The sequence below is a fragment of the Typopeltis vanoorti genome, chromosome 3 (genome assembly GCF_054136105.1).
Source record: "Typopeltis vanoorti isolate ZY-2024b chromosome 3, IOZ_Tvanoo_1.0, whole genome shotgun sequence".
Taxonomy (NCBI): Eukaryota; Metazoa; Arthropoda; class Arachnida; order Uropygi; family Thelyphonidae; genus Typopeltis; species Typopeltis vanoorti.
The window spans coordinates 4,711,396-4,738,318 of NC_143551.1; the positions used below are offsets into that span (position 1 = coordinate 4,711,396).

General features: G+C 36.3%; 1 protein-coding gene across 1 annotated transcript in view; it reads left to right on the forward strand.

Moving 5' to 3' along the window:
- LOC150107875 (ER lumen protein-retaining receptor-like) overlaps nucleotides 1-26,923 on the forward strand; it is a 78,009-nt gene that overhangs the window by 42,297 nt on the left and 8,789 nt on the right. The window contains exon 3 of the mRNA XM_090415402.1: nucleotides 5,828-6,080. Within this exon, the coding sequence (XP_090271528.1) occupies nucleotides 5,828-6,080 (253 nt within the window). The remainder of the gene's footprint in view (nucleotides 1-5,827; nucleotides 6,081-26,923) is intronic.

A 26,923-nucleotide genomic window follows, 5' to 3' on the forward strand; every position in this document is an offset into this window, starting at 1 on the left:
ACTTAAGACCAGAATTGTTGCTGCGATTGAAACAGTTACACCACAAATGGAGAACATTTGGAGGGAAATTGATTATCAGTTGGTTATATGCTACGAAAGGTGTGCATGTTGAAGTTGTTTAGCATTCTGCAGTATTGATTCTATATGTAATAAAACTTTTGGAGTTACACTTTCATATTCTGTAAACAGTTTCATTTTGTAGTTCCCGATTTGAAATATATACATGTTACACACACTGTTACTGCTTGAACAGCGCATTACCTTTAATCTGTCAGTAAATCATTTACAGCTTTTAGCACATAATATGTATAACATGCATATAGCAGCACTCTATGTTTGAAATGTCCCCCTTTTGCCTTCACGCACACCCAAACTCTGAGGCCACATATTGATGGCAGCATGCACAACATTCAATAGAAACACTGCCATTGCTCACTCCAAATCCACCTTCAGGCTGGTGATCCTGGAGGGTTGTTTCTTGCAGGCTACACTCTCAAGCTCCAAACACAATTTGAAGTCCAATGGATTCAAAGCAGGACTTCCAGACAGCCAATCAGATGTGATATGTGGTTGGGCACATTCACCTCCTACCTCTGTTGTGTGGTCCTTGCTTTGTGTGCAGGGACTGAGTCCTGGTGGAAGGTCCACTGCCTACTGTGAACCAAGGTATTGTTCATGGGCTGTATCGCACGATATCTTGATACACTTTTGTGGAGATTATTATGTTTTTTGGTTCTATGCCACTATGCATGTCATTTTTTATAAATTCATTGCACATTTTAACAATGAAAATACTTCAATTGAATTGTCTTTTTTACCATCAAAATGAATATGTATTTCAATATCTCAATATAATGCAGTTGTGCATATATTGAGTTGAGCAGCTCTCAAATGTGAACTGTAGACTAAAATACACAAACATTTTTCAAGAAAAAATGAGAGAGTTTGTGAACAGGAACTGAACCTTGGAGATTGAGTGGCAGGCTCTGAAGAAAACAATGTTTGATTCAGCCAGAGAGGCATGTGGTCAGGTTGTCTGCAAGGATAGAAAAATCAGAACTCCATGGTGGACATGGGAAGTTAAAGAGGCAGTGAAGGAAAAGAAGAAAGCATATCAAAAGTTCCTGGCAAATAAGTCAGCTTGTGCCCTGAGAGAATACAGTGACAAATGTAAGAAAGCTAAACACTGTATAAAACTTATTCTTGTTGAGAGGCTTATACGCTGGTTAAACATGATAACTAATATTTAAGGAATTGACAGCGTATACTAGAAATATAGATTAAATAAACTTTAATATATACTTTCCGATATTTCGGCGAACGTCACATTGCCATCTTCTTGGGAACTTACTAAAAGACACGTGCACACAAGTACTAATAACTAATTTTTATTTTATTAAAAGGTTATTAGTACTTGTGTGCACGTGTCTTTTAGTAAGTTCCCAAGAAGATGGCAATGTGACGTTCGCCGAAATATCGGAAAGTATATATTAAAGTTTATTTAATCTATATTTCTAGTATACGCTGTCAATTCCTTAAATATTAGTTAACTGTATAAAACTAGACAAAAGTCATGGGAAGACTTTGGTAAGAACGTGCCAAGATATTTTGGAGATTGTTGACGAAGCTCAGAAATAGAGAAAAGAGTGCTGTAAAAGGAATTAGAGATGATAAAAGTGACATGAAAACTGGAGAAAATGATATCCTTGATGTATGGAGTAATTACTTTGAAAAATTGCTAAATGAAACAAGCAGTGATAACACAGTGGTAAAAAACACTAAGCATGCAATCAGGAATACATGTCCATACTTGAAGTAGAAAAAGTCATCAAAAGCCTGAAATGTGGAAAAGCTGCAGGAGTAGAGGATATTCGACCAGAAATGCTCAAGTATGGAGGTATAAAAGTCTTACAGTTGCTGCACTGCATTGTTCAGAGGACCTGGACAGAGGGACAAATTCCAGATGATTGGAGTAGAGCTCTCATAGTACATATATAAAAAGGGAAATAAAACTGAATGTGAGAATTACAGAGGTATTTCTGTACTGAGTGTTCTGGGTAAGATTTACTTACCCAGAACACTTGAGAGGTCAGTATACTTGAGAAACGGTTGAGAAGGATTGTAGAAGAGAAGCTTGGTGAAGAACAAGCAGGATTCAGGCGAAATATAGGCTGTCAGGATCAGATTTTCACCTTATGACAAATGGTTGAGAAGTCATGGGAATATAACAAAGATCAATATTTAAGCTTGGTAGAGCTGGAAAAGCAATATGACAAGGTTCCAACTATTCAATACGCTACAGTTGTATGGTGTCAGTGGGGCATTATATCAAGCAATACTTAGTCTTTATTTGAGTGGTAAGTCACAGTTAGAATTGAAGGAAGTACAGGAAGATGGTTTAATGTTAAATCTGGTGTCAGACAAGGATGTACATTATCCCCTCTATTATTCATTATCTATATCGATCACATTATGAAGGAAAGTGGTATTAAACCTGATAGGTTCATCGAGGGAGGGCACCTACTCTACGACTCTCCGTCTCCATCCGTCAACCTCATCCACCAATCGCATAAACTACACTAACGCCATCTATTGTCCACCACCACCACTAGTATTTTCACAGCCAATCGCAAACATCTATGCCCACTGCGGGATTCGAACCTGCAGCCACACCAGAATCCAAACAGCAGTCAAAACAGTGGACAGAAGCCGGTTGTTCAATGCCAAAGAAGACAAAGTTGGTTCCATCAGCAGGAAAGGTCATGGCATCGGTGTTTTGGGAGCTAAAGGTATTTTGTTTATTAATTATGTTGAAAAGGGTAAAACAATAACCAGGGAATATTATTCTAATCTTTTAACCAGACTAGATGAAAAAGTTCGTCTAGTCTGGTTGCTGTGGGTAGGTGCTAGACAAAAAAATTTGTCTACCACATACCCACATAGGTGGTTTGGCAATGGGAAAATTAAGGGATCTGCACTATGAATTGTTTGAACATCCACCCTATTCCCCAGATTTGGCTCCCTCTGATGTCTATCTCTTCCCAAAACTAAAACTCTTCCTTTCTGGTCAGCATTTTTCTTTGAATCAAGAGGTGATTACAGCTGCAGAGGGGTATTTTGCAGATCTTACTGAGAACCACCACAGGGATGGGATAATGGTGCTGGAGCATCGCTGGAATAAATATATTGGTCTTAGGGAGATTATGTTGAAAAATAAAAATAAGTTTGAAATTATAAATTCGTTTTTTCATTGTTAGGCTTTGAACTTTTCAGACCACCCTCGTATATATCTTATAAGATAAATGAGATATATTGTTTATATTATATTAATATTTGTAATTATTTTTCTAACTTTGATTTCACACTGTATATATATATTTTTTTTTATGTTATCACACATGAAGAGGCTGAGATTACAGTGAACTCAGGAAATTCCCCAGTTATTTTATTTTTTAAGTGGTGAGAATGGGGAATTTCAGATTGCAATATATAAAAATCTTGAATTTCTCAATAAATATTTCTGGTAATTGGGAATTTAAAAATAAAATGATGAATTTTTCTTGGTAATTTTTGAGAGGAAACTTGACTCTGCGCCCTTATTCTTTATATGCCTTGCATTAGTGTACAAGTATAATAGCTTTATCCTGGTCTCCCTTTTCATCCTGCTATTCCTCATCCTATCCTTCGAATTGTTTGACTTTGTTACTCCCATATAGGCATTCCTGCATCCTCGTCTTCCATCACCATTTATCACACACCGATCCTGATATCTTGCAATCAGTTCTACTGCCTAGATTTGTATTTACCCAGCTTTGCATTGCCGCTCTCACTCCTCTTTTTGCACAGTGTAGCCATTATCCCATTTGTAATCATTGCCCTTCTCCTTGGCTTCTTATTATGCATCGAACAGAATTCCTCATATTAAATTCCCTTAACTAAATGCCACCCTTGTTCTGTTATGCATTGGCACCTCACGCAGTTATCATACCCTGAAATTTTACTAAATACTAACTATGAACTGAGCTGTGGTGATCTGAATGACAATTTTTAATAAATAAGCTTATATTTTCAGAGTTCTCTTAACAATGATTGGAAATCTAGGTAGATTTCTGGAAATGTTTCTTCAACATGTATCTAGTAGCTAGCATCCATTTATTTTTTTCTTTTGAACTATACATAGATGAAGATAAACTCCTTGAGTTAATTATCACTTTTTTCCTAACCATAAATTACTGTTATCTTACAGTAAATATTTTTTTGAACAATTTATTTTTTATTCTTATTTCTGTTGATTGATTAGAATTTGACTTTTGTTTTTTTCCTGATAAATTTTGCACAATTGATATTTATGTAAATTATACAGAAGAAAGCTTTGCCATGTTTAACATTAAAACTATCTTTTGATATTATTTATTTACAAATGTACAGGGTGTTTCAAAAGGGGTATAATTTTGAATGACAATAGAAAGTAAATAGTGATAAATGAACAAATTTCATTACCGTGTAAATGTAGCGTACCACTTGAAGTTTCAACACCGACAGTTAAAGTTTGATATGACTGCCTCCAATAATTTTGCAGATGCCCCATCTGTACTCAATTTCCCGCCACACGTGGCAGAGCATATCTGGCGTAACTTCAGCAAAGGTGGCAGTAATTATGAAATGCAGCTCATCCAAATTGGCTGATAGTGGTGGCATAAATACTCAATCTTTTGCAAAGCCCCCACAATAAAAAACCCAACATTGTAAGGTCAGGGGAATGTGTTGACCCTCTACACCAATCCATCTGTCTGGTAATGAGGAGGTGCTCTGTCTTGCTGGAAATGTAAGTGTCCATTGTGTGATAGTCATTGTCATCTAATTGTGGTATTAGGTATACTTGTAGCATGTCCAGATACATACCACCAGTAACAGTAGATTCAGAAAAAAAAGAAGGGTCCATACACTTTCTTTTTGCTTATCACACAAAAAACATTAGCCTTTGGAGTACTGTGAACATGTTCTATGATGGTGTGTGTGGATTTTCGCTTCCCTAAATTCTGCAGTTGTGTTTACTTGCCCACCTGTGTGAAAAGTGCTGATCACTGAAAATGATAGTGTCCAAAAAGTCCTCATTTTGTTCTATCCTACTGATCATTTTTCTTTAAATGTTGTACAAGAGTAAATTTGTAGGGCGTTAAATGTAGATGCTGTCGTAAAGCATGACACACAGTCACATGTGGAATTGCAATTTGATGAGACTCCCATCTGGTTGACTTTCCAGGGCTTCTCTGGAAACTTTCCCGAACTTCTTCCACAACAGCATTAGTAGCACACTGCCTTTCCGTTGACCTTGGATGATGTGCAGAACAACCTGTTTCCACAAAATTCTTGTGCCACATGTAGATCGTGCACCTAAAATACACAACATGCTCACTCTGCACCATCAAAAGTCACCATTTTCAAATAATGTGATGTATCACACCATGTAGTGTTGTAATTTGGTAATAAAGTTATGTGACCAAAAGTTGATGTGTTTCACTACATCATGACACTCACTCACGTTTGTACGTCTTCAGAGTTATTCTCTGTTCTCTTGTAAAGTTGTGTACGCCCTTTTGAAATGCCCTGTATCTTGCCACCTGATACATAAACAGAACCTGTTAGCAGGAAGGCATAGTGCTATTTATATTAAATAAATCCACTTATTTTATATATAGGGCTATTTCATTGTTCATGTGTGTGTTACTTAAAATTTAGATTATGTATTAAAACTGCATCATTGAATACTGTATTAAATTGTACTATTTTTCACATTGCTAAATATATTTATTTATATATATTATAGATTTTGTGGACCTTCTCTATATATCTAGAATCTGTAGCCATCCTTCCCCAGCTTTTTCTGGTGTCCAAGACTGGAGAAGCAGAAACTATTACTTCTCATTATCTTTTCTGTCTTGGCTTATACAGAGCACTTTATATTCTTAACTGGATATATAGGTACTACATGGAAGGTCTCTATGACCTGATTGCCATCATTGCTGGTGTAGTACAGACAATACTGTACTGTGACTTTTTCTATCTTTACATTACAAAAGGTATGCAGTTGAATTAGGTTATTAATGCTTATGTAGTTTAATATAAACCTAGCAATGCATTCTGCATTAAGCTTCTTATAGATCTATGTGGTAACATTTAGAAATTTAAAAAAATAAAATGGGTTGTGTTTATGTTGAATTTTATGAAAAATGTAAAAAGACACGGTTATTTAATTTAATGAATTTGTAATTTAAATTTCAGATTTGCATTTTTTGTATGGGATTTATGTTTTACATTTAATGATGAAACATATTTAAATTTATGTTTCTGTGGTTTAGTAGTTCCATGGGTAGTTTTTGGTTTTGAGACCAGATTATGATGTAAATAAAGAATTTAATAAAAATAAGCAATTAAAACCCGACAGGTCACAAAACATATCATCAGGGATACTGGCATAGAAAATGTTTACGCAACAAAAGCCTATTAACAATTAATTACACTTATTAGATGTTTTGATATCTCCACAACTGTTACATAACAGTTATGTAATAGTTGTGAAGATATTATTATTATTACTGGTGACTCCAAGGAGTCCTTAGATGACTCATCGAGGGAGGACCTAAACATCATGTCCATCACAACTATTCGACATTCACACAGTATCTATCATACTTTGCCTTGAACTCATTCACTGTCACAGCACCCACAACAGACTCAGGCAGCTTATTCCACTCATTCACCACTCTAAAAGTAAAAAACCCAGCTCTAACACCCTTCAAATGTAATTAATTATTGATAGGCTTTTGTTGTGTAAAACTTTTCTCTAACAGTACCCAAGGTGATGTAAGTCTTATGATTTACGAAACTTGTCATGTTTTAGCCATTATTTCTGGGAAAATTCTTAACAGATCTTCCCATGTTACTCCTCTCAGTCAATATTATTTTTATGGCTATTTAGTCTGTTTTTGTTTAGGAGTGCCCCTTTTATAATGTGTCATAGGCTTTTTACTCAAATTTTAGGGCATTATTGATGTTTTATATAGACAGATATATGAAAAATATGTAGGAAAAATTTGGACATAGCTTTGTAGGATGTTGCTGGCTGTCTTCTTATTCAGCGACATCCCTTGTGTGGCGATATACATTCATCTTCTGTTAAAGGGAGGAAGTGTGATTGAAAGGAAGTGGGGGTTGGAAAAAGTAGGGGTAGAGAGAGAGAGATGTAGAATTATTGGTGAGGCAAGGGTATGGGAACGTTTTTGAAAATCCTGGGGTTTTTTATATTAAAGGTGGGTAGAGAATACTTTGGGAGTATTTTCTATCCACAATGAAAATAGAAATTTTTTTGGGAAGGGGAAGGATATGATGGGATAAGGTCAAGGGTGGGGGTAACGGGGTGTGAGCCGTTTTGACAGTGTGTTGTCGTCTTCAGAGCTCGTGGGAGGGGTGGAGGCCATGTCATTCCGACTTGGTGTTTCTGTCTTTGGTGTATCTGTGTTATTTCCTATTGGTCAGAGTTGTGACCTAATTTTTATGTTATGGAGCTTCCAACTCTCAGAGTTTATGTATGGCTGGTGGACGTTTATTTAGTTTTTGTCACATTTTATGGCTATCATTTCCAATATTCTAAGCATTGTTTTGTTTTCTTGTATATCTATTATTATGTCCTTGTCAACAAGGCCATAATATTTTATAAGTTTCAGTAAGGAAATACCGTGAGTAGACATATTACTAACTATTATAATAACGGAATTAACTCACGTAAATTATTCTTTATTCATAGAATTTTCACCAAATATTTATAATATTTTATATGTACAGTGTGCTGGAGAGAATCTTCATTCCAGTAAATTTAAGTTTGTCTGTTTCTTGAAATTTTTATGCATTTTTTTTTGTAATAATGGATAAGTTTTGTAACCTTGTTTTTGAATTATAAAGCTATCCATTGTTTTCCTTTGAACTCTAATAGTTCATATCTTGTTAACTCAGCTTTGACCAAGATACATGCAAGTAAACATGTGCTATGTGACTTATGGCTTGGGATTCATGTTTTAAATGTTGTTAATAGATCTTCTCTTTCTCTCTCTCTGACAGTGTCCTTGTAAGAAATGAATGATGTTGGAGTTTAATAAATTCTAATTGTTTATTCATGTGTTATCCATTATAAAAATATACTGCTCAAAACAATTAGGGATATTTAGGTTTTCTTGTAAATTTTAAAGTTTTAAAAATAATTTACAAATGTAACACATTTATTTTAAAATAATCTTAATATACAACAGTATAGAACACGCAACTGCATGCAAAGTCATGTTAAGACTTGTTGAAATGTGTCTTAGCCGTATTAGCATGTGGGGGTATAAAAGCGTGGCTTGTTGCTCTCACTTCCACAGTGCATAATTATCACTTCGATTGTAAACTTGTGCCACCTACCACCCATTATTTTGTTAAAAATGGCAGAGCAACGTGATATCCCGGAATCCATGTCTTGGAGAGCCATTGGTTGATTAGAAGCTGTACAAACACAGCAAGTTGTCACTCAAGCATGTAAAACTTGAAATTATGCTTTGTATCTCAAAGTGTAATTTCGTGACTTTGGAATTGCTTTCTGGAGACGGGAAATGTTTGCTGAAGACAAGGTCAAGGTCTCCCATCATCATCAACTCCAAGAGATGATCAGTATTTGTCATTACTTGCCAGAAGAAATCGAACATTTATCACAACACAACTTCGAAGCGAACTTGCCACAGGAACAGGGAGGCTGGTATCGATACAGACAGTACGAAATCGTCTTCATGCAATAGATTTTTATGCTCGAAAACCAATGGTTTGCATTCCACTTACTGCAAATCACAAAAGAGCCCGAAGAATTTGGGCACAGGAATATCGCAATTGGGAAATAAGGATTGGGTTTGTGTACTTTTTAGTGATGATTCCAGGTTCAGTCTGCAACCAGATAACAACATATCTTGATATGTTGTGCAAGTGGAACAAGAAATAATCCACAGTTTGTTCGTGAAAAACCCAACATCAAGGTGGGAGTTTGATGGTATGGGCTGGAATGAGTATAGGTGACCATACTGATCTTGATTCTCGTAGACAGGCTTATACGTTGGTTATGCATTATTAAAACACTTAAGGAATAGAACAACGTAGTTAAGAATATAAATTAAATTAAACTTTAATAAATTAAACTTTAATAAAAAACCAACCATATGGCTTCGCTACGTTGATGATGTGTTCGCTATTTGGCCACATGGCTCTGAAACACTTCTCTCCTTCTTAACACACTTAAACAACCAACACCCCAGAATCAAATTCACTCTGGAAAAAGAGGAAAACAACAGCCTCCCTTTCCTAGACACACTAGTCACCCGCCAGCCTAATGGATCCTTGGTTTTCTCAGTTTACAGAAAACCCACCCATACAGGCAGATACATTCACCAACAATCCCCCCCCCCCACAACAATATGGAGTAGTGAAAACACTATACAACAGGGCTAAACTAATCTGTTCAAACGACTTAGCCCTAAACACTGAACTAAATCACATCCTCAACACTTTCTCAGCCAATGGCTACCCCCCAAAAAAAATCCAAAAAATATTAGAACCTACAAACCACAGATCCCCCCCCACACACACACAACAAGGATTACTCTAAATCCATCACCATTCCCTACATCCGAGGCACCTCGGAAAAGATTACCAAAATCTTAAAAAAAATGACCTGACCTCCTGTTACAAACCTTACAGAAAATTGGCATCCCTTATTCCCTCCACTAAAGACCAACCACTTCCCCTAGACCTACCTGGTGTTTACCAGGACCCTTGCAGTTGTAAACTGTCTTACTTTGGCCAAACAGGCAGGACAGCGAATATCAGAATTTCGGAACACAAGGACTACATCTGTTTTCACAAATACAGTCATTCTGGGCTTGCGGACCATGCTCTGGATACACGCCACAGAATACGGTGGAAGAAAGCTACAGTGATACACAGTAGCAAATACAAATTTGAAAGACTCTTCATGGAATCAGCCTCAGTCCTAAGAAATTCTCCAAACCTCAACAAATTTGGGTGTATGCGACTGCCCCAAATTTGGGAGGCCTACATCTGCAGACCTTCAGCCCAACGGCCAAGAACACCTACTTAGCCCGCTAGAGGGCACCATCAGGACTGTTAGGAGACCAATAGCTTCATCTCTTCATTCCCAGTTTCTGTGTTGTAGTGCCTACGTGCACGTAACTTTTTTGTAAGTTCCTTTAGAAAATGGCAATGTGACATTGCCAAAGTATCGGAAAATATTAAAGTTTAATTTAATTTATATTCTTAACTACGTTGTTCTATTCCTTAAGTGTTTTAATAAGATCATACTGATCTCTATTTTCAGAAACGGTTCCTTAACAGCCCAAAGGTAGCGCAATGAGATTTTGGAACCTATAGTTCGTCCATATGGCCAAGAATTCATTTTTATGGATTACAATGCTCGTCTACATCATGCAAGTTTGGTACAAGAGTGGTTTGAGGAAGAAGGTATTGAATGAATGGACTGGCCTGGCTGTTCACTTGGATTGTAATCTAATTGAACTTGCCTGGGATGCTTAAGGTAAGCACCTTTCTGCTCGACTGGTGCCACCATGATCGCTTCAAGAGCTTGAAATTGCTCTCATAGAAGAGTGGGGAAATATCCCACAAGAACTGTTTGATCATCTTATCCAGTCCATGCAATCAAGATGTAGCACTTTTTGGCTGTTAATGGAGACCGTATGCTCTATTAAAAATTAACAAAAGCGTTTTTCGCTGTTCTTGTTAAAATTATTTCATGCTAAAATGTATAATTTGTAATAAATATCGATTATTTAAACAATATCACATCAATTACACCCTATCCATAAGTAAGAAATATTTATTCATGTATAAAGTATCCAATACTAGTAGCAAGGCTTATACGTTGGTCAGACATAACTGGTAATTAGTTTACGGAATTAATAACGCAATAAAGTATATTAATTAAAGGTAACTTTAATGAATAACTTCTATATTTCGGCAATGTCACATTGCCATCTTCAGGAACATAAAGATATAGTATGTGCACGCAGGCACTAACACAAAGCAAATGAGGAAGAAAGCAAGAAACTAATATTGTTCCTAAAGTCCTAATGGTGCCCTCTTGCGGACTAATTTGGTAGTCTTGGCAGTTGGGCTGAAGTTCTCATAATGTAAGTCTCCCAAATTTGGGGGTAGTTTCATGCACCCAAATTTGTTGAGGTTAAGAACGTTTTTTAGAGCTGCTGAAGATTCTTTGAATAATCTTTCGTATTTAAACTTGCTACGATGAATTATTTTTGTTTTCTTCCAACGAATTTTATGGTGGGTATCTAAGGCAGGGTCTGCCAGCCCAGAGCGGCTGTACTGGTGAAACCAGATGTAGTCTTGGTGTTCTGAAATCCTGATATTTGTTGTTCTGCCTGTTTGGCCAAAGCAGGACAATTTGCAGCTGCAAGGGACCTGGTATACACCAGGTAGGTCTAGGGGAAATGGTTGGTCTTTGGTAGAGCGAATAAGGGATGCCAACTTTTTATATGGTCTGTAACAGGAAGTAAGGTCATATTTTTTGAGGATATTGGTTATTTTCTCAGAGGTGCCCTGGATGTAGGGGATGGTGATAGACTTGGTGTAATCTTTATTGTGGAGGGGGGGGGGTTGTGGTTTACTGGTTTTAGTATTTTTTGGATTTTTTTGGGGTTATAGCCGTTGGCTAAGAAAGTGTTGAGGATGTGGTTTAGTTCAGTAGTTAGGGCCTTGTCATCTGAGCTGATTAATTTTACCCTGTTATATAGTGTTTTTATAACCCTATATTGTTGTGAGGGGGGGGGGGTGGGATTGCTGGTGAATGTATCTGCCAGTATGGGTAGGTTTTCTGTGAACAGAGAAAACCAAAGATCCATCAAGCTGGCGGGTGATTAAAGTGTCTAGGAAGGGGAGGGTGTTGTTTTCCTCTTTTTCTAAGGTGAACTGGACTCTGGGGTGTTGGTTGTTTAAGTGTGTTAGGAAGGAATGGAGTGTGTCTGAGCCATGTGGCCAAATAGCAAACACATCATCCACATAACGAAGCCAAATAGTGGGTTTTTGTGGTGCGGAGTTTAAGGCTTTCTCTTTAGATGTCTCCATAAAGAAATTGGCCAAGGGTGGGGAAAGCGGTGAACCCATGGCTGGCCCCTCTATCTGTTTGTAGAACTTTCCTTGCCAAACGAAATAGCCTGAGTTCATTGTGAACTGAAATAGGGCTGAGATATCGGGAGGAAACTTGGCTTGGATGAGCTCTAGGGTTTCTTTGAGTGGGACATTAGTGAATAGGGAGGAGACGTCAAAACTGACCATTATGTCAGTGTGTTGGAGTGTGAGGTTTTCTATACTGGCTTTAAAGTGGGCTGAGTTTTTTATGTGTGATGGTGTGTTGCCAGTGTAGTGTGTGAGCCCGCAAGAGGGCACCATTAGGACTTTAGGAACAATATTAGTTTCTCGCTTTCTTCCTCATTTGCTTTGTGTTAGTGCCTATGTGCACATACCATATCTTTATGTTCCTGAAGATGGCAATGTGACGTTGCCGAAATATAGAAGTTATTCATTAAAGTTACCTTTAATTAATATACTTTATTGCGTTATTAATTCCGTAAACTAATTACCAGTTAAAGTATCCAATAGTTATAATTATTTGCAGAAATTTATAATTATCCCACAGAAACTAAAACATCAATATCCTCTAATTGTTTTGAGCAGTGTTTAATCTAGCATTAGCTTTTTTAAGGATACTTGTGACAGAAGATTGAATGATATATTCACGTAAACACAAGAAAGATATTTATTTAACAAAATATTTCAGTCTGGAAATAGCAGACCATCTTCAGTGGTATTACAAGAACAGTTTAAAAAAAAAAAAAAAAATACAAGCTAGAATACTAACAATAGATCGTTAAAAATAGAACACGGCGCGTGATGTTATATCACTAAGTATGAAACGGAATATTTAAAAAAAAAAAAAAATCATGTCTTTACTTCAAAATATTCTGTTTCATACTTAGTGATATAACATCACGCGCTGTGTTCTATTTTTAATGATCTATTGTTAGTATTCTAGCTTGTATTTTTTTTTTTTTTTAAACTGTTCTTGTAATACCACTGAAGATGGTCTGCTATTTCCAGACCGAAATATTTGGTTAAATAAATATCTTTCTTGTGTTTACATGAATATATCATTTAATCTAGCATTATCAGTTGAGTGAAGCATCATTTCTCTAATTAAACTTTGACTTTGCTTGCTTCTTTAACAGTTTTGAAACCTTCATACTCCTTTCTTCAATGGATTTTTCTTTGATGGAAATAAATGTTAGACTGATCATATCTTTCCATTATAGACCAATTTCATCCAAGTTAAACACTTAATGTAGTTATGTCCTTCAATAAGTTAGTGAAATTTGGCAACTTCTCCCTTCAGTTTAACATTATGGAAGGTGGTCTTTGAATTTCTGGTACCATCCAGCACCAACCTTAAAAGTGAGTTAAAGACGGTGTTTTTCTTGAATTATTTCAAGAAAAACCCAGAAATGGGAATGGTTTCTTTATTTTGTTTCACAATTCACGAAGCCTGGATCATCAAATATGTGATATGTATCCTCAAGAGTATGTGTGTGCATATCTGATGATATATATTTGATATGTAACCCCCCCCCCCAATTGTCATAGTATACAGAGTACTATGGCAGTATTAAACAATTAGTTCACATTCATATTTCTGAATTTAGGGACACTAAACACACTTGTAGAAATGATTATTTTCCTTATTATTAATAAAATAACAATTTGACATTTCGACCAATGTATTGAGGTCATCATCAGAAGGATACATGTGTATAGGGAACCAAGCTACATGCTCTTGCACCCTCTATTGATAAATTAAATCTTCTTTCACTACGCATTATTCCTGCTTCCTATGCAGGGTTCGCATGTTACTTAGATGCGACTACCAACCGACCTGTCACCTAGTCTGCCACTGGGGGGAGGATATGTTTTTGGCTGTAACCCTACTGCCTGCGCCCATCTATGCTGTTATTTAATCTTTTTCTTAGCCTGACCTTTAGCGATAATTGAATAAAATAAGAGTTGAAAAAAAAAAAATAAATAAAAAAAAGAAAAAAAAATATATAAAAAATTATAATTAATATAAAATAAATAAAAAACTACAATAAACTGCTAAAGTCCTCATGTATTAAGATTCTTCTAGATTTGTACAGTTCAGATTGTTATACTACGATGTTCTTCAGGTCTTGTACAGTCCAAGTTGCAATGGAATGTTAAGGGGGGGGGGAAGACATTTCACCAAGTCTTCTTGCATTCTGATTTTTCTTTGGCTTGTTCTGATTGCTGTAAAGGTTGGAGATGGGTCCTCCACATTCTTGGAATGGTTAGGCCATCATTTTTGTTCAGATTTGGGTTGTGTTTGGGCATTTCACATGCTTCTTTGAATTTCCTCTCGAACCAGGTTTTGGTGCAGTGTAGGGTTTTGAGGTTGTATTTGTGTAGTGTTCTATTTTTTCGGAAATGTCTCTAACATAATGTATGGCAATAGCATTCTTGAAATCTTTTTTGTTTTTATTAGTGTTATGATGCTTTTCTTTAATTTTATTCTCTATTAACTACAATCCTATCGATTCTTTATTCTTGTTGTATAGCTTATTTATATATTGCTATCCTACTGGCTGCGCCATTTATGTTACGATGCTTTTCTTTATCTTTTTTTCTTAATTTTACTTTGTACAACTATTTTATATCCTATCTGCTGCACGATTTATGTTGTAACCTTTCTTCTCAAATACAACTACTTTAACCTTTTACTATATCTCCTTGATACACTCTATCAGGTAACACGTGGTACCTCTGAGGGACAATGGAATTTCCTCGAGATCGAGGCAGTACCAGAGTATCAGAGTGTCTGGGATTAACCTCTCTTAAAACGCCAAGAAATTTATTTGTTTCGCTGTGCCACTTAGCGCTATTAGATTATTTAATATTAAAACCAAGAGGTAATCTCAGGACAGTACTTAATGATACCTATCAATTCTGCAGACGTGGCCAAAACATACTCTTTTCAACTATCTCTTTTAATATCCCTCATAGGTTCGTATTAATATTTTTAAGCGGTGCATCGATTCCAGAAATCACAGAAAGTCTTTGTTAGAATCAAAGGCAAGGTTTATTATACTCAAAGGTTGATACACATAAGAACACTAAAATAAATCCCATCTTAAGGGAGTTTCAGACAAGGTATGTAAAATTCAAACACTACTGTTACACATATAAATTAATACACAGTAGCTTCCTAAAGTATGAATTATATTAACCTTTGCTAATGCGTTATTTATGTACTATTTTCACAATCAATCTAAGGCTCCGTAGCTCTGTCAGACTACACAAGATAACATTCATATCTTTCACAATCCCTTAATATTATGCCAATTCTTTGCTCTAAACATATCCTTAATTTCACTTAATATAATGGCAAACTTAAACACAACGACAGATAATAAACATAATTTCAATATCCTTCTTAAGTCCTAGCAATATAATCTTATCCAATATCATTAATGTTCCTTTTCCATAACATGTCAACTTGGCACATATTCTGTTAAACACAAATAAAGTTTACTTATCTTCGCCTTTGGTTCTTTAGAGCTCCAGAGGTTCACAGGAAACTGGCCTTCTGTGGACTTGCCAGACTTCGTTCCTTCCACGGAGAATACAGCTGCCAAGACCATAGCTGCCTATCGGATCCGTCCTCCGACATCGAGGACACATGCGCCCCACACTACCACACGGGAACCGAACACCAGGAAATCCAGGGAGAAAAGGCCTTGGCTCAGGATCGCATGACCCTTATATTTCCCTCCTAATTCTCGGCATTTCTCGCCCCTTTCGGTGTCCAGCGAACTACTATGTCATAGCGTCCATTGTCTGCCCTGCTTGTTGCACGTACGTGGACGTGTGAGTCGCTCCATCACGTTACGACCTTTGGACTTGACTCCCCCCCCCCCCCAACTGTTGTACTTGTGCTTACATTTTATAATTCTCTTACACAGGTTAATTCCTAAAGCTCTGGTAATGTTTTACATTTTCAATACTAAATTAATCACGTTCGCGAATGGCACAAAATATACACTTATTTAACCTTTTCTTAACAGAACACACTTGATTTATATATACATAATACTTATTCTACACTTAGAGGCAACTTATTGTATTTATCTCATTCTTTTGTTTGGAAAAGCATGTTAGACTGTGATAAGATAGGAATACTTAATTATCCACTCTATCACAATCTAACATAGGCCTCCCCTTCCAATAAAAAATTTTCTAAAATTTTTTTCTTCCTTTCAAGTGTTCCTCCTTACTGTTCTAAACGGGGGGGGGGGGGTCTCTCTTTTAATGGCATCTCATACTTTCATGTTATGGGTTTCTCTTACTCCTGATATAACTTGTGCCCCTGTTATAGTTTGCGTCTCACTTAGTGCCTTAATTTGCTCAGTCTCCTTGGATTGCTCTTTCTCACTTACTACGATTTTTATTTCAACCCTTTAGAGGTGTCCTGTTTGCCAAAGAATTGCCTTGTGAATGGAAGGCAACTAGTCCTGCTAAGTTCTTTATTAGGATGGGGACTAGGTTCTCTCACTTTCCTCCGTTTCTGCTTCCTAGCTCTACCGTGATTTACTCTTGGCACATTAGGCTTAACTGTGTCTACTTCTAGGTTCCCGGTACCAATTGAATTTCCTTGTGAAGTATGTGCTACCAAGGATACCTGATTCACATGCGGGCTTGTCTCTGCTGACAAAGTGTGCTCCTTCATGCTTGAGTAGTCACCTGCTGGCTCACCTTTAGATTTACCAATCTGGGTTTTAGGGCTCCCCTTGAAAGCTTGGATTCTTGATGAGTTGCATCTGTTATTTTGCAATTCTGACTGAATTCCTTTGCTTATGTTTTGCCTTCTTCCAAGGAGATATACTTCTTTCCTCGCATAATCACACTTAAAGTTGTATCTCATTAAGAAATCATTGCCCAGAATCAGTTTTATATGTGGAAGAGAAGATCCTGACAAGACCAGAAACTCTTGCCAAACACTTTTTTGCATTTTTTATATAGTAAGTCAGTCCCCTACCTACATTTTTTATGTAGGAAGGGGACTGACTTACCAATTCCTTGAGCGTGGCCACTAATTTTTTGGCTAAGTGGTAATTTGGGCTGTCGATTCCTTCGACAATCGGACATAGTGGTGCGTCCGTTTTGTGTAGATTTGGCAGGCCATAAATTCTGGGCACACGGGCATAACGAGGTATTAGTTTTTTTTGTTGTTTCTTCTGGTCATGTGTTAACGGATTTAATTAATTTAGTTGTTTTCTTTTTGATATGTTTCGTTGGGTTGTAGTTTACCATTTTGCAGATGTTGTGGTCTGATACCAAGTGGTTCATTTTCTCTATGTAGGTTGTCCGGTCTAAAACGACAGCGGCATTCCCTTTACCTTTATCTGCTTTTGTGATAATAATGTCCTAGTTATTTTTTACGGATTTAAGGGCCTGTTTTTCCGTTTTGTTTACGTTGCTGCTTAGTTTTTTGTTTGAATTTAGAATACAGGATGTTTCCATGCCTATTTTATCAGCTAGATTGGCAGGGAGGGATCTTAAACCTCTGTCGATATGATAAATGATATCAAGTTTGTTTACTGACCTTGGCGTAATGGTGTAGTTTAGATCTTTCTCCAGTAGTGAGAGTTCACCTTGGGTGAGATTGTAGTTTTGATTGGTTGATAATCAAGCTGTGGTTCAGTGGTGGTTGGTTTCTCCTAGCTTTGTTTGCAGGTGATTGGCGGTTCGTTTCATTATAGCGTCCTGATTGTAGTTCTCAAACTTCTTTATTAGTTTTTCCTTGCTTTTCAGTAATAGGTGTTCTGGCCAAGTCGTCTGTGATCCTGCTGTTTGAAATATCCCAAATTTCTGGATTAACATAGTTGGATAGTTCTAATTTAAATTTAGGGACACAAAAACACACATGTTGAACAGATTATTTTATTAATTACTAATAAAATAAAACTTGACATTTAGACCCCTATATCGAGGTCATCATCGGAAGAATACAACTTTGTAAGGAACCAAGCAACATGCTCATGCCCTGTATACCTGTAAACTAAATCTACGTAGTTAATAAATCCTTTTTCCTAGCCTGACCTCTAGTGAATAAATAAATAAAAATAAAATAAAAAAAATTAATTAAAAAAAAAATATATATATATATATATATATTTTCGAAATTCATTTTTACTCGGTTGGAATATTATAAAAAAGGTTTAATGACTATTACCGAGAGAAAAGATGACAAGATATATTTATCAAGATACTACTAGTTTACTAGTTTCGTTACATGAACATCCTCAGGTATCATAATCAAAGAAGCATATAAAAAAATTACAGAGACTTAAAATTGTACTAACAGAACAAGTATAAAAAACAGTAGCGTGTTTGAAAAAAATGCAAGTATGAGTTCCAAACAAACGAATACTACGCGCTGTCGCGAGTGCGCCAGTACTGAACAGAAGCGACGTGTACGTCAGAGAGATTGTAACTCAGGCTGTTGTTGATATGAGAGGAATCTAGAGAAATTTTCCTAGATTCAACAATCTTTCTTTCGAGTTCATCGTAGCACACATGGATGTTAGCAGTTTGAGTCCAGTTTACAATGTGCTGGCGGCCTTCGTCTGAGTTAGCTGAAAAGAGAATGTGGCTAGAGAGAGCGCCAGCTCTAGTCCTGTTATAGGAGATATCTCTACGGTGTTCATCCAAACGCAGAAGGATGGATTTAGCAGTCTGTCCATAGTATGGCTTTCTGCAATCACACAAAATCTTGTATACTCCTGGAAACTGAGTAGGAAGATGTTTCTGTTTATGTTTGCAAAGTAATGAACGAAGTTTTGGAAGCGTAGTGAAGCACGTTTTGAAGTTGAATTTCTTGAGAATCTTTGCCAGTTTTGGTGAAAGAGAGCTGATGTAAGGCAAGGAGATGAAGACTCTTGGGGAAGAAGGATCTTCAGAAGTAGTTGAGTGCCTGGGGGAAAGAAATTTGTCAATTTTCTTTGGAGAGAAACCATTGTTAATAAATGTTTTTTTAAGAAAACAGAGTTCATTTTCAATTTCTGTTTCTTCTGTAAGTAATGATTTGGCTCGGTGGGCTAAAGTGGAAATAATACCACATTTTTGTGGGGGATAATGATGAGAGGAAGCATGAAGGTATCTGTCAGTATGAGTAGGCTTTCTAAAAATTGAGATTTTAATGCTCTCAGCACGATTGTATGGTCTCGCCAAGATTCACAAAAATAACTGCCCACTCAGACCTATAGTTGAGGGCATACACTCTCCCACTTATAATCTCTCCAAATTTCTAGCGAGTTTTCTAAGAAATCTTTCTGGAATTTCTTCTTCACATATTAAAAACTCTGCAGATTTTGTTTCTAAAATCAAGGACATCAAACTTAAAAAAACAGATTTAATGGCCAGTTTTGATATTGTTTCTCTCTTTACAAATGTTCCTGCTCAAGAAGTCCTCGATCTTCTCAAGAACAAATTATCAAAAAAACTCTTTGCTCTTCTCTCCCATTGCATAAAGTCAGGATACTTCAAATATGATAACAAGATCTACTTACAAAACTCAGGTCTGGCTATGGGAAGCCCACTCTCTCCGATTCTTGCGGATATATTTCTCAACAAATTTGAAGGAAAAGCTATTAACTCCTTTCACTTTAAACCAAAAGTCTGGTACCGCTATATTGATGATATTTTCCTCATCTGGGAAGACGGCGTCAATAACCTCTATTTATTTTTAGACCACCTAAACAAGTGCCATGAAAAAATCTCTTTCACCCTCGAACTGGAGTAGAGCTCTCATAGTACCCATATATAAAAAGGGAAATAAAACTGAATGTGAGAATTACAGAGGTATTTCCCTACTGAGTGTTCCTGGCAAGATCTATGCAAGTATACTTGAGAAACGGTTGAGAAGAATTGTGGAAGAAAAGCTTGGTGAAGAACAAGCTGGATTCAGGCCAAATAGAGGGGCTGTCAGGATCAGATCTTCACTTTATGACAAATAGTCGAGAAAGCATGGGAATATAACAAAGATCTGTATTTAAGTTTTGTCGATTTGGAAAAGGCATATGACAAGGTGCCAAGAGAGAAGCTATTCAATACGCTGCAGTTATATGGTGTCAATAGGGCATTATATCAAGCAATATTTAGTCTTTATTTGAGTTGTAAGTCAGCAGTTAGAATTGAAGGAAGTACAGGAAGATGGTTTAATGTTAAATCTGGTGTGAGACAAGGATGTACATTATCCCCTCTGTTATTCATTATCTATATGGATCACATTATGAAGGAAAGTGGTATTAAACCTGATATCAAAATTGGAGATGTTAATGTCAGCTCTTTGCTTTATGCGGATGATGTTATACTTCTAAATAAATCCACAAGTCTGCAAGATTCTCTGACTAAATTGAATAGCTGTTGTAATAGATATGGTATGAAGGTCAGCAATAAAAAGACAAAGACAATGAAAATAGGCAGAATCATTGAAAATGTCAACTGTGTTGTGAATGGAGAACCTGTGGAACAAGTAAAACATTTCAGTTACTTAGGCACAATTTTACTGAAGATGGTAAATTAAATATAGAAATAGACAACAGAATCAGCAAAGCTGGTATGGTGGGAAGTCAATTGAATAAATTCATATGGAATAAGAGAGAAATTAGTCAGAACACTAAATTAGCTGTATACAAGACAGTGTTCAAACCAGTTTTAACTTATGGATCTGAGAGCTGGGTCAGAAGTAAAACACTTGACCAAAGACTAGAGACCGCAGATATAAGAGTCCTGAGAAAGATTAGAGGTGTGAACAGATGGCATCAATGGAAATATCATATTAAAAATGAGGATATTAGGAAAGAACTTGACATTGTCAGCATCCAGGAATGCGTTAGCAGAGCTAATCTCAGGTGGTATGGTCACTTAAATAGAATGGGAGAGGAAAGATTAGCAAAACAAGTGTTCTCTGCCAGGTTGGCAGGAAAACGACCCAGAGGAAGACCAAGATATAGGTGGATTGATACGGTACAAAGTGCCTTAGACGATAGAAATATAAGATCTGATAATGTTGGAGTCTTGACAAGTAACAGACTGATTTGGAGGAAAATTGTAGATAGGAAGTTAGTAATGGTGTAATTTTTTCATGTAGTACTGTCATATCCTGTACACCCTTTGAGGGTACATGGCAGGAATTTGATGATGATGAAGATTATTTATCCATACTGACAAAAGTATTCTGATTTAGACAAATTATTTGATTTTTTTAGCTAATTTTTTTTATTTTAATGGCACATTCTGCATATTGTTGTGTCCCCTTTCTTATAAATTCTTATATCTCTATATCAAGCTGTTAAAAGTGATGTCTCTTTTACGTGGGTCACGTGGTATCTCTATCACACAAAGAAATAGTCTCAATGTAGAGCCAAACTTCATGTGACTAGAGTCCTCAAACGTTACCTCTCTTAAAACCCCAAGAAATTTGTAATTTTAGACTGCGCCACTTGGAATTATTAGATTAAAGATAATAACTCAATCAAGAAGTAAGTTAGAAGATATACTCATGTGACCTAGGGTTGCAATCGTAGCCTTAACCTTACTCAATTAAATTCCCGCTCAGATCCGTAATAAGTTTCACAAGCGGTGCATCGAATTCTATACACACTCATATTTATTTAATTTCAAGCAAGGTTTATTAGCTTCTAAAATTACAGTTTACATACATGAACAATCATCACTCTAAATAGACACGTTCTAATCTAAATCAATTAAATAGCTAAACTTCATCAGGTATGAACATAATATTCCTAAAGTAATTCACACACAAGTTAATAATTCTTTAACATCTAGATCACTACTAAATTCCATTAATTAATTTCTACACTAACAACTGGTAACTTTGAGCATTCTTCAACATACAAATATTCAGATTCACTTAATTACTTTTCACTCATGACTTCCCATAAAACACAATTTTCTTCAGATAATTCACACAAGTTAATAATTCTTTAACATCTAAATTGCTACTAAATTCCGTTAATTAATTTCCACACTAACAACTGGTAACTTTAAGCATTCTTCAACATACAAATTTTCAGATTCACTTAATTACTTTTCACTCATGACTTCCCATAAAACACACATGCTATAGTCCTGATCTCTAATTGTATCTAAATCCTTCACTAACAAAGGACCCATATCATCACACACTCAGATTACATTCATATAAATAACAAACTTTACTTATCTCCACTCGGTGGTATCTCTAATTTTCTGCATCTGTTTCAGTCCATCTTCTGTTTCATTAGGACAATTCTTTGTTTCCCCTCAATCTATCCCGGATTAACCTCTTCATAGTAATTACCAGCCTAGATATCGGGCTCATGCTTCTGCTGACTTTTTAACGGCATGGTCTGCCATTACTTTCCGGGAATCTAGGACAGGGTTACCTGCGGTAACATCGTCCTAGTCTAGAGGTATTGTTCGGCCATCCCCGAACCAGCACCAGGCTAACCTTCACTACTTGAGGAAATCCGAGAACTCCACACGATGAAAAAAAAACCAAGAGAGTGCGTCAGGGGGTTCCTAACCCTTTTATATGTTCACCCTATCGGAAAAAAAACAAAACTTTGCTGTTCATCCGGCACCTCGATTTCTTGTCACATGACCTCATGATGTCCGTTCTCTCCTGCTTGTTTACTCCACGTGCCAAGCACACGACCGCTTGGGGCAACAGACTGCTTTCCCCCCCCGAACTTTGAGCTCATTTTTATTTTTCTTTTACAAGTTATTCTTACATTGAATTTAATATCAACACAAAACCATAATCTCTTAATTTACACTTTATCTCTGGCAACTATGCTTCATACATATTTATCTAAATTCCCTTTTTTTTTATTATAAAATCCCCTTTGAGCTGATTAATTATCTCTTTCTTCTTAAATTAATGTATTCAATATTTTCTAAATTTCACAATGATACCTACTTAGAAACAAGCATGTTTACTTAATTATTTTCCAGGGTTTTTACTTCTTTGCTCGTTATACCATGATAAATGGAAATTTAACATTCTTAACTTATCAGGGTATAACAATATTGTTGTTGTTGTTATTATTATTGAGAGACCTTCAGGGAGGCAGGGACTCATTGAGGAATGTCACATACTACACGCACCAGCTATTATACTTATTCTTGAATTCATTCAGACTGCTTGGACACACAATATCCAATGGCAGTCAATTCCAATCATGCACCACTCTATGAGAGAAAAATCTCACCCTCTTCTAAGCATCATTCATTCTCAGCTTCAAAGGATGTCCTCTTGTCCTTCCCACCCTCCATGAAATGGAAAATTCCAACTCAAAACCTGTATGACCCTACCCTTTCAGAAGTTTATAATTCTCAATTATATCAGAACTCTTGCTCCTCTTCGCTAGCGTCTGCAGTCCACGAATTCAAATTCTGTCTTCATTAATCAGTATTCCACAATCCTGATATCATTTTTAACACTCTCCTTTCACTCTCTCCATTATGTCAGAATCACAATGGAAACCAGGAGATCAGACCTGAGCCACACAGTAGTCCAAGCGAGGTCTTATAAAGGCCTTGTTAAGATGCAGAATGACCTCCCTATCATTAAATGTCAAAGTTCACTTCAGCATTGCAATTATCTTTTGAGTTGTAGTTGCAATCCCTGTACATGGTCCCTGAACTTCAACTTCCTATCTAGCCAGGTCATTTTCTTCTAGCAAAATTCCACCAATATAATACGACATTTGAATATCTAATCACTCCAAAGTACATGACTTTACATTTACTGACATTGAACTGACATCCAGTTTTCCATTTCCCCAATTCCAGTCTGTTTAAATCATACTGCAAGTACTGCATATCAACCACATTCCTGATTTTCCTACCTACCTTTGCATCATCAGCAAATAGCTGAATGTTGCCTGTCAAATCCTTATCCTTCCTGATGTCATTAATGTAGAGATTGAATAACAGTTAACCAAGGACTGATCCATATAGTAGTACATCACTGATCACCTTAAATCTTGCAAACTCTCATCCTTTGTATATCACTTTTTGATATCTGACAGTCAGCATTCCTCTTATCCATGCTAATATTCTATAACCCAAAACCAATATTCTTCAATTTATGCAACAGTCTACCATGCTATATTCTGTCAAAAGCCTTAACAAAATCCAAAAGTATCATGCTGTATCCGTTCCCCCCTTGTCTAGTTCAATGGTAACATTGTCATAGAATGTGAGCAAGTTGCTAAAACATGACCTTCCCTTAGTAAACCCATGTTGCTCATTGCAAAGTAGAGATTCACTGTCAACCCATTTCTGAATGTAAGCCCCTGACCAACTTTTCCAAAATTTTCACCACCACTCCTGAGCTACTGATTGGTCAATAGTTGGGTAAATCGGTCTTTGCACCAGCCTTGTGCAATGGGATTACCATACATTATTTCCACTCCTGTGTAATCTTCCCTGTTCCAAGACTCAAATTATATAGCCTGGTTAAAGGAATGGCCAGTTCATCTGAACACTCGTTTAGCGCCAATGCTGATATCCCATCACTCCCTATTGCTGAATTCTTATCCAGTTTGTGCAACAGCTCTAATACCTCCTCCTTATACACCTGTGTTTATTCATCCAGCGAAGAGGTAGCCATGAGCTTAATGTTGCATACACCAGGTTGATAGTTTTTAGCAAAATGGGCACTCATTAGTTGAACAACCTCTTCTGCATTTGTCACCCTCACACCATCTGTATTCAGTACAGTTATTCTTTCATATTCTTTCTTCTTTTTTATTTGCAGCATATTAATAGAATTTTTTGAGTTTATCTTTAGCTTGCAGAGCAGTTTCTTTTTATACTCAGACTTAGCTTTCCATACAACAGTTGTGACTCTTCTGGCTTACTGCTTATCATTTTTAACACGCTCATTTCACTCTCTCCACTGTATCAGAATTGCAATGGAAACCAGGAGACTAGACCTGCACATAATAGTCCAAATGAAGTCTTATCAAGGCCTTATAAAAAGGTAAAATGTAAAGAGACATCATCCTTATGCACACAGTATTCCTTCACATCATCCTTTTCTTATGGATCTCTTGCTTGAGATTTGTAGAAGTAGGAAGTGTCAAACATCCATTTGGGTCCTCCCCTATATATTCTTCAAACTCACTGAACACATTCATCATTTAAGTATTTTTTAAATAATTATCATTCACTGTCAGTATTCTTCCCATCCAGCAACCAATACCATTGTGCTGAACTCCATTTACTCTTGAGTTAGTCATAATTTCCTGCATTTCAGCATATAATCTATTCTGAGTAGAAGATTCATAAACTAAACCACTTCTCAAGTGGGTACCACAAAATCATTGTCACGAATAGTTATGTCTTGGGCTGAAATGGCCTCTGACACTATAATCAAATCTAACGCTCTTTGACCTTGATTTCCTTCTGTCACATGCTATTTGAAAAAGCTGTATTGCAACAGCACAATAAATTCAGTTTCATTCTTCTTATTAGATTTCATTGCTACACAATCAGTGTTTGGATAATTAAAGTCCCCATTATGATTACTCTTTTTTGCATCATCATGTTATCGATTCATTGGTTCTTGTTCAAATTCCTCTTTCATTTTTTCTTGAATAATGTGCAGTTGAGTCTGCATTCACCTCTAAAAGCTGCCTAACTTTTTTTTTTTTTTTAAAGAATGCAATAATGCTTTTCTTTATGCCTGAAATACAGACTATTAATATTTCAATGTTACTTTGATTTTTGCATTTCTTATTATAAAGGAGTTATGCTGTTCCTTCACTCACAATCTTCATTTTAAACATAGTCTTCAATTTTTAGATTATTAATTGTATTGCAGCAGACTCACTATAGTAAACTCATAAGGACTGTAGAAATAGTTTGTTATAGTGAATAGCTTGCTAATAGCTAAATTTCATTTAGCTTAGAATTTTGGGACTTTGGGGCAGGAAGAAGTTGAGAAATATTTTTAATCATTGGAACAGGCATCTGACATAAAGAAAATGGAAAAAGTGGTCTTTGTTGGAGATCTGAACACAGAGTAGGAAATGAATCCCACCAGGCATATAGGAACACTTTAGGAAAATTTAGAGAAAAGGGCAAAGCTAATAATAATGGCAAGTATTTATTGGACTTCTGCTCAGGACATGGACTAGTCATTACTAACACCATGTTTCAACATAAAGATTTGCACAAGTTCATAGAGAGAAGACACAAGAAATAAGAAAAATTTCTTTCCAATTTGAAATTGGAAGTGGCCGTTGCTTAGTACTAAGTAGGATAAAAATGGATATCTCATTAAAAAGAACAGTATGTAAGAAAGTTTTAAAAGGAACTAAAGTTGAGCCCCTTTTATTTGTAAATTATAGACTTGACTATACAAGCATTATTAAAGAAAAATGAAACAAATGCAAGAGAGCCAAACTGTGTGTAAAAGTAGCTAAACAAAAGTCGTGGGAAGACTTTGGCAAGAATATGGAAAATATCTGGAAGATGGCGAAATGTTTTGGAGGCTATAGAGGAAGCATAGAAATGAAGGAAAGAGTACTGTAAAAGGAATCAAAGATGATAAAGGTGACATGAAAACTGAAGATAAGGATATCCTAGATGTCTGGAGTAATTATTATTATTATTTGACACCTCCAGGGAGTCCAAAGACTCATCGAGGGAGAGT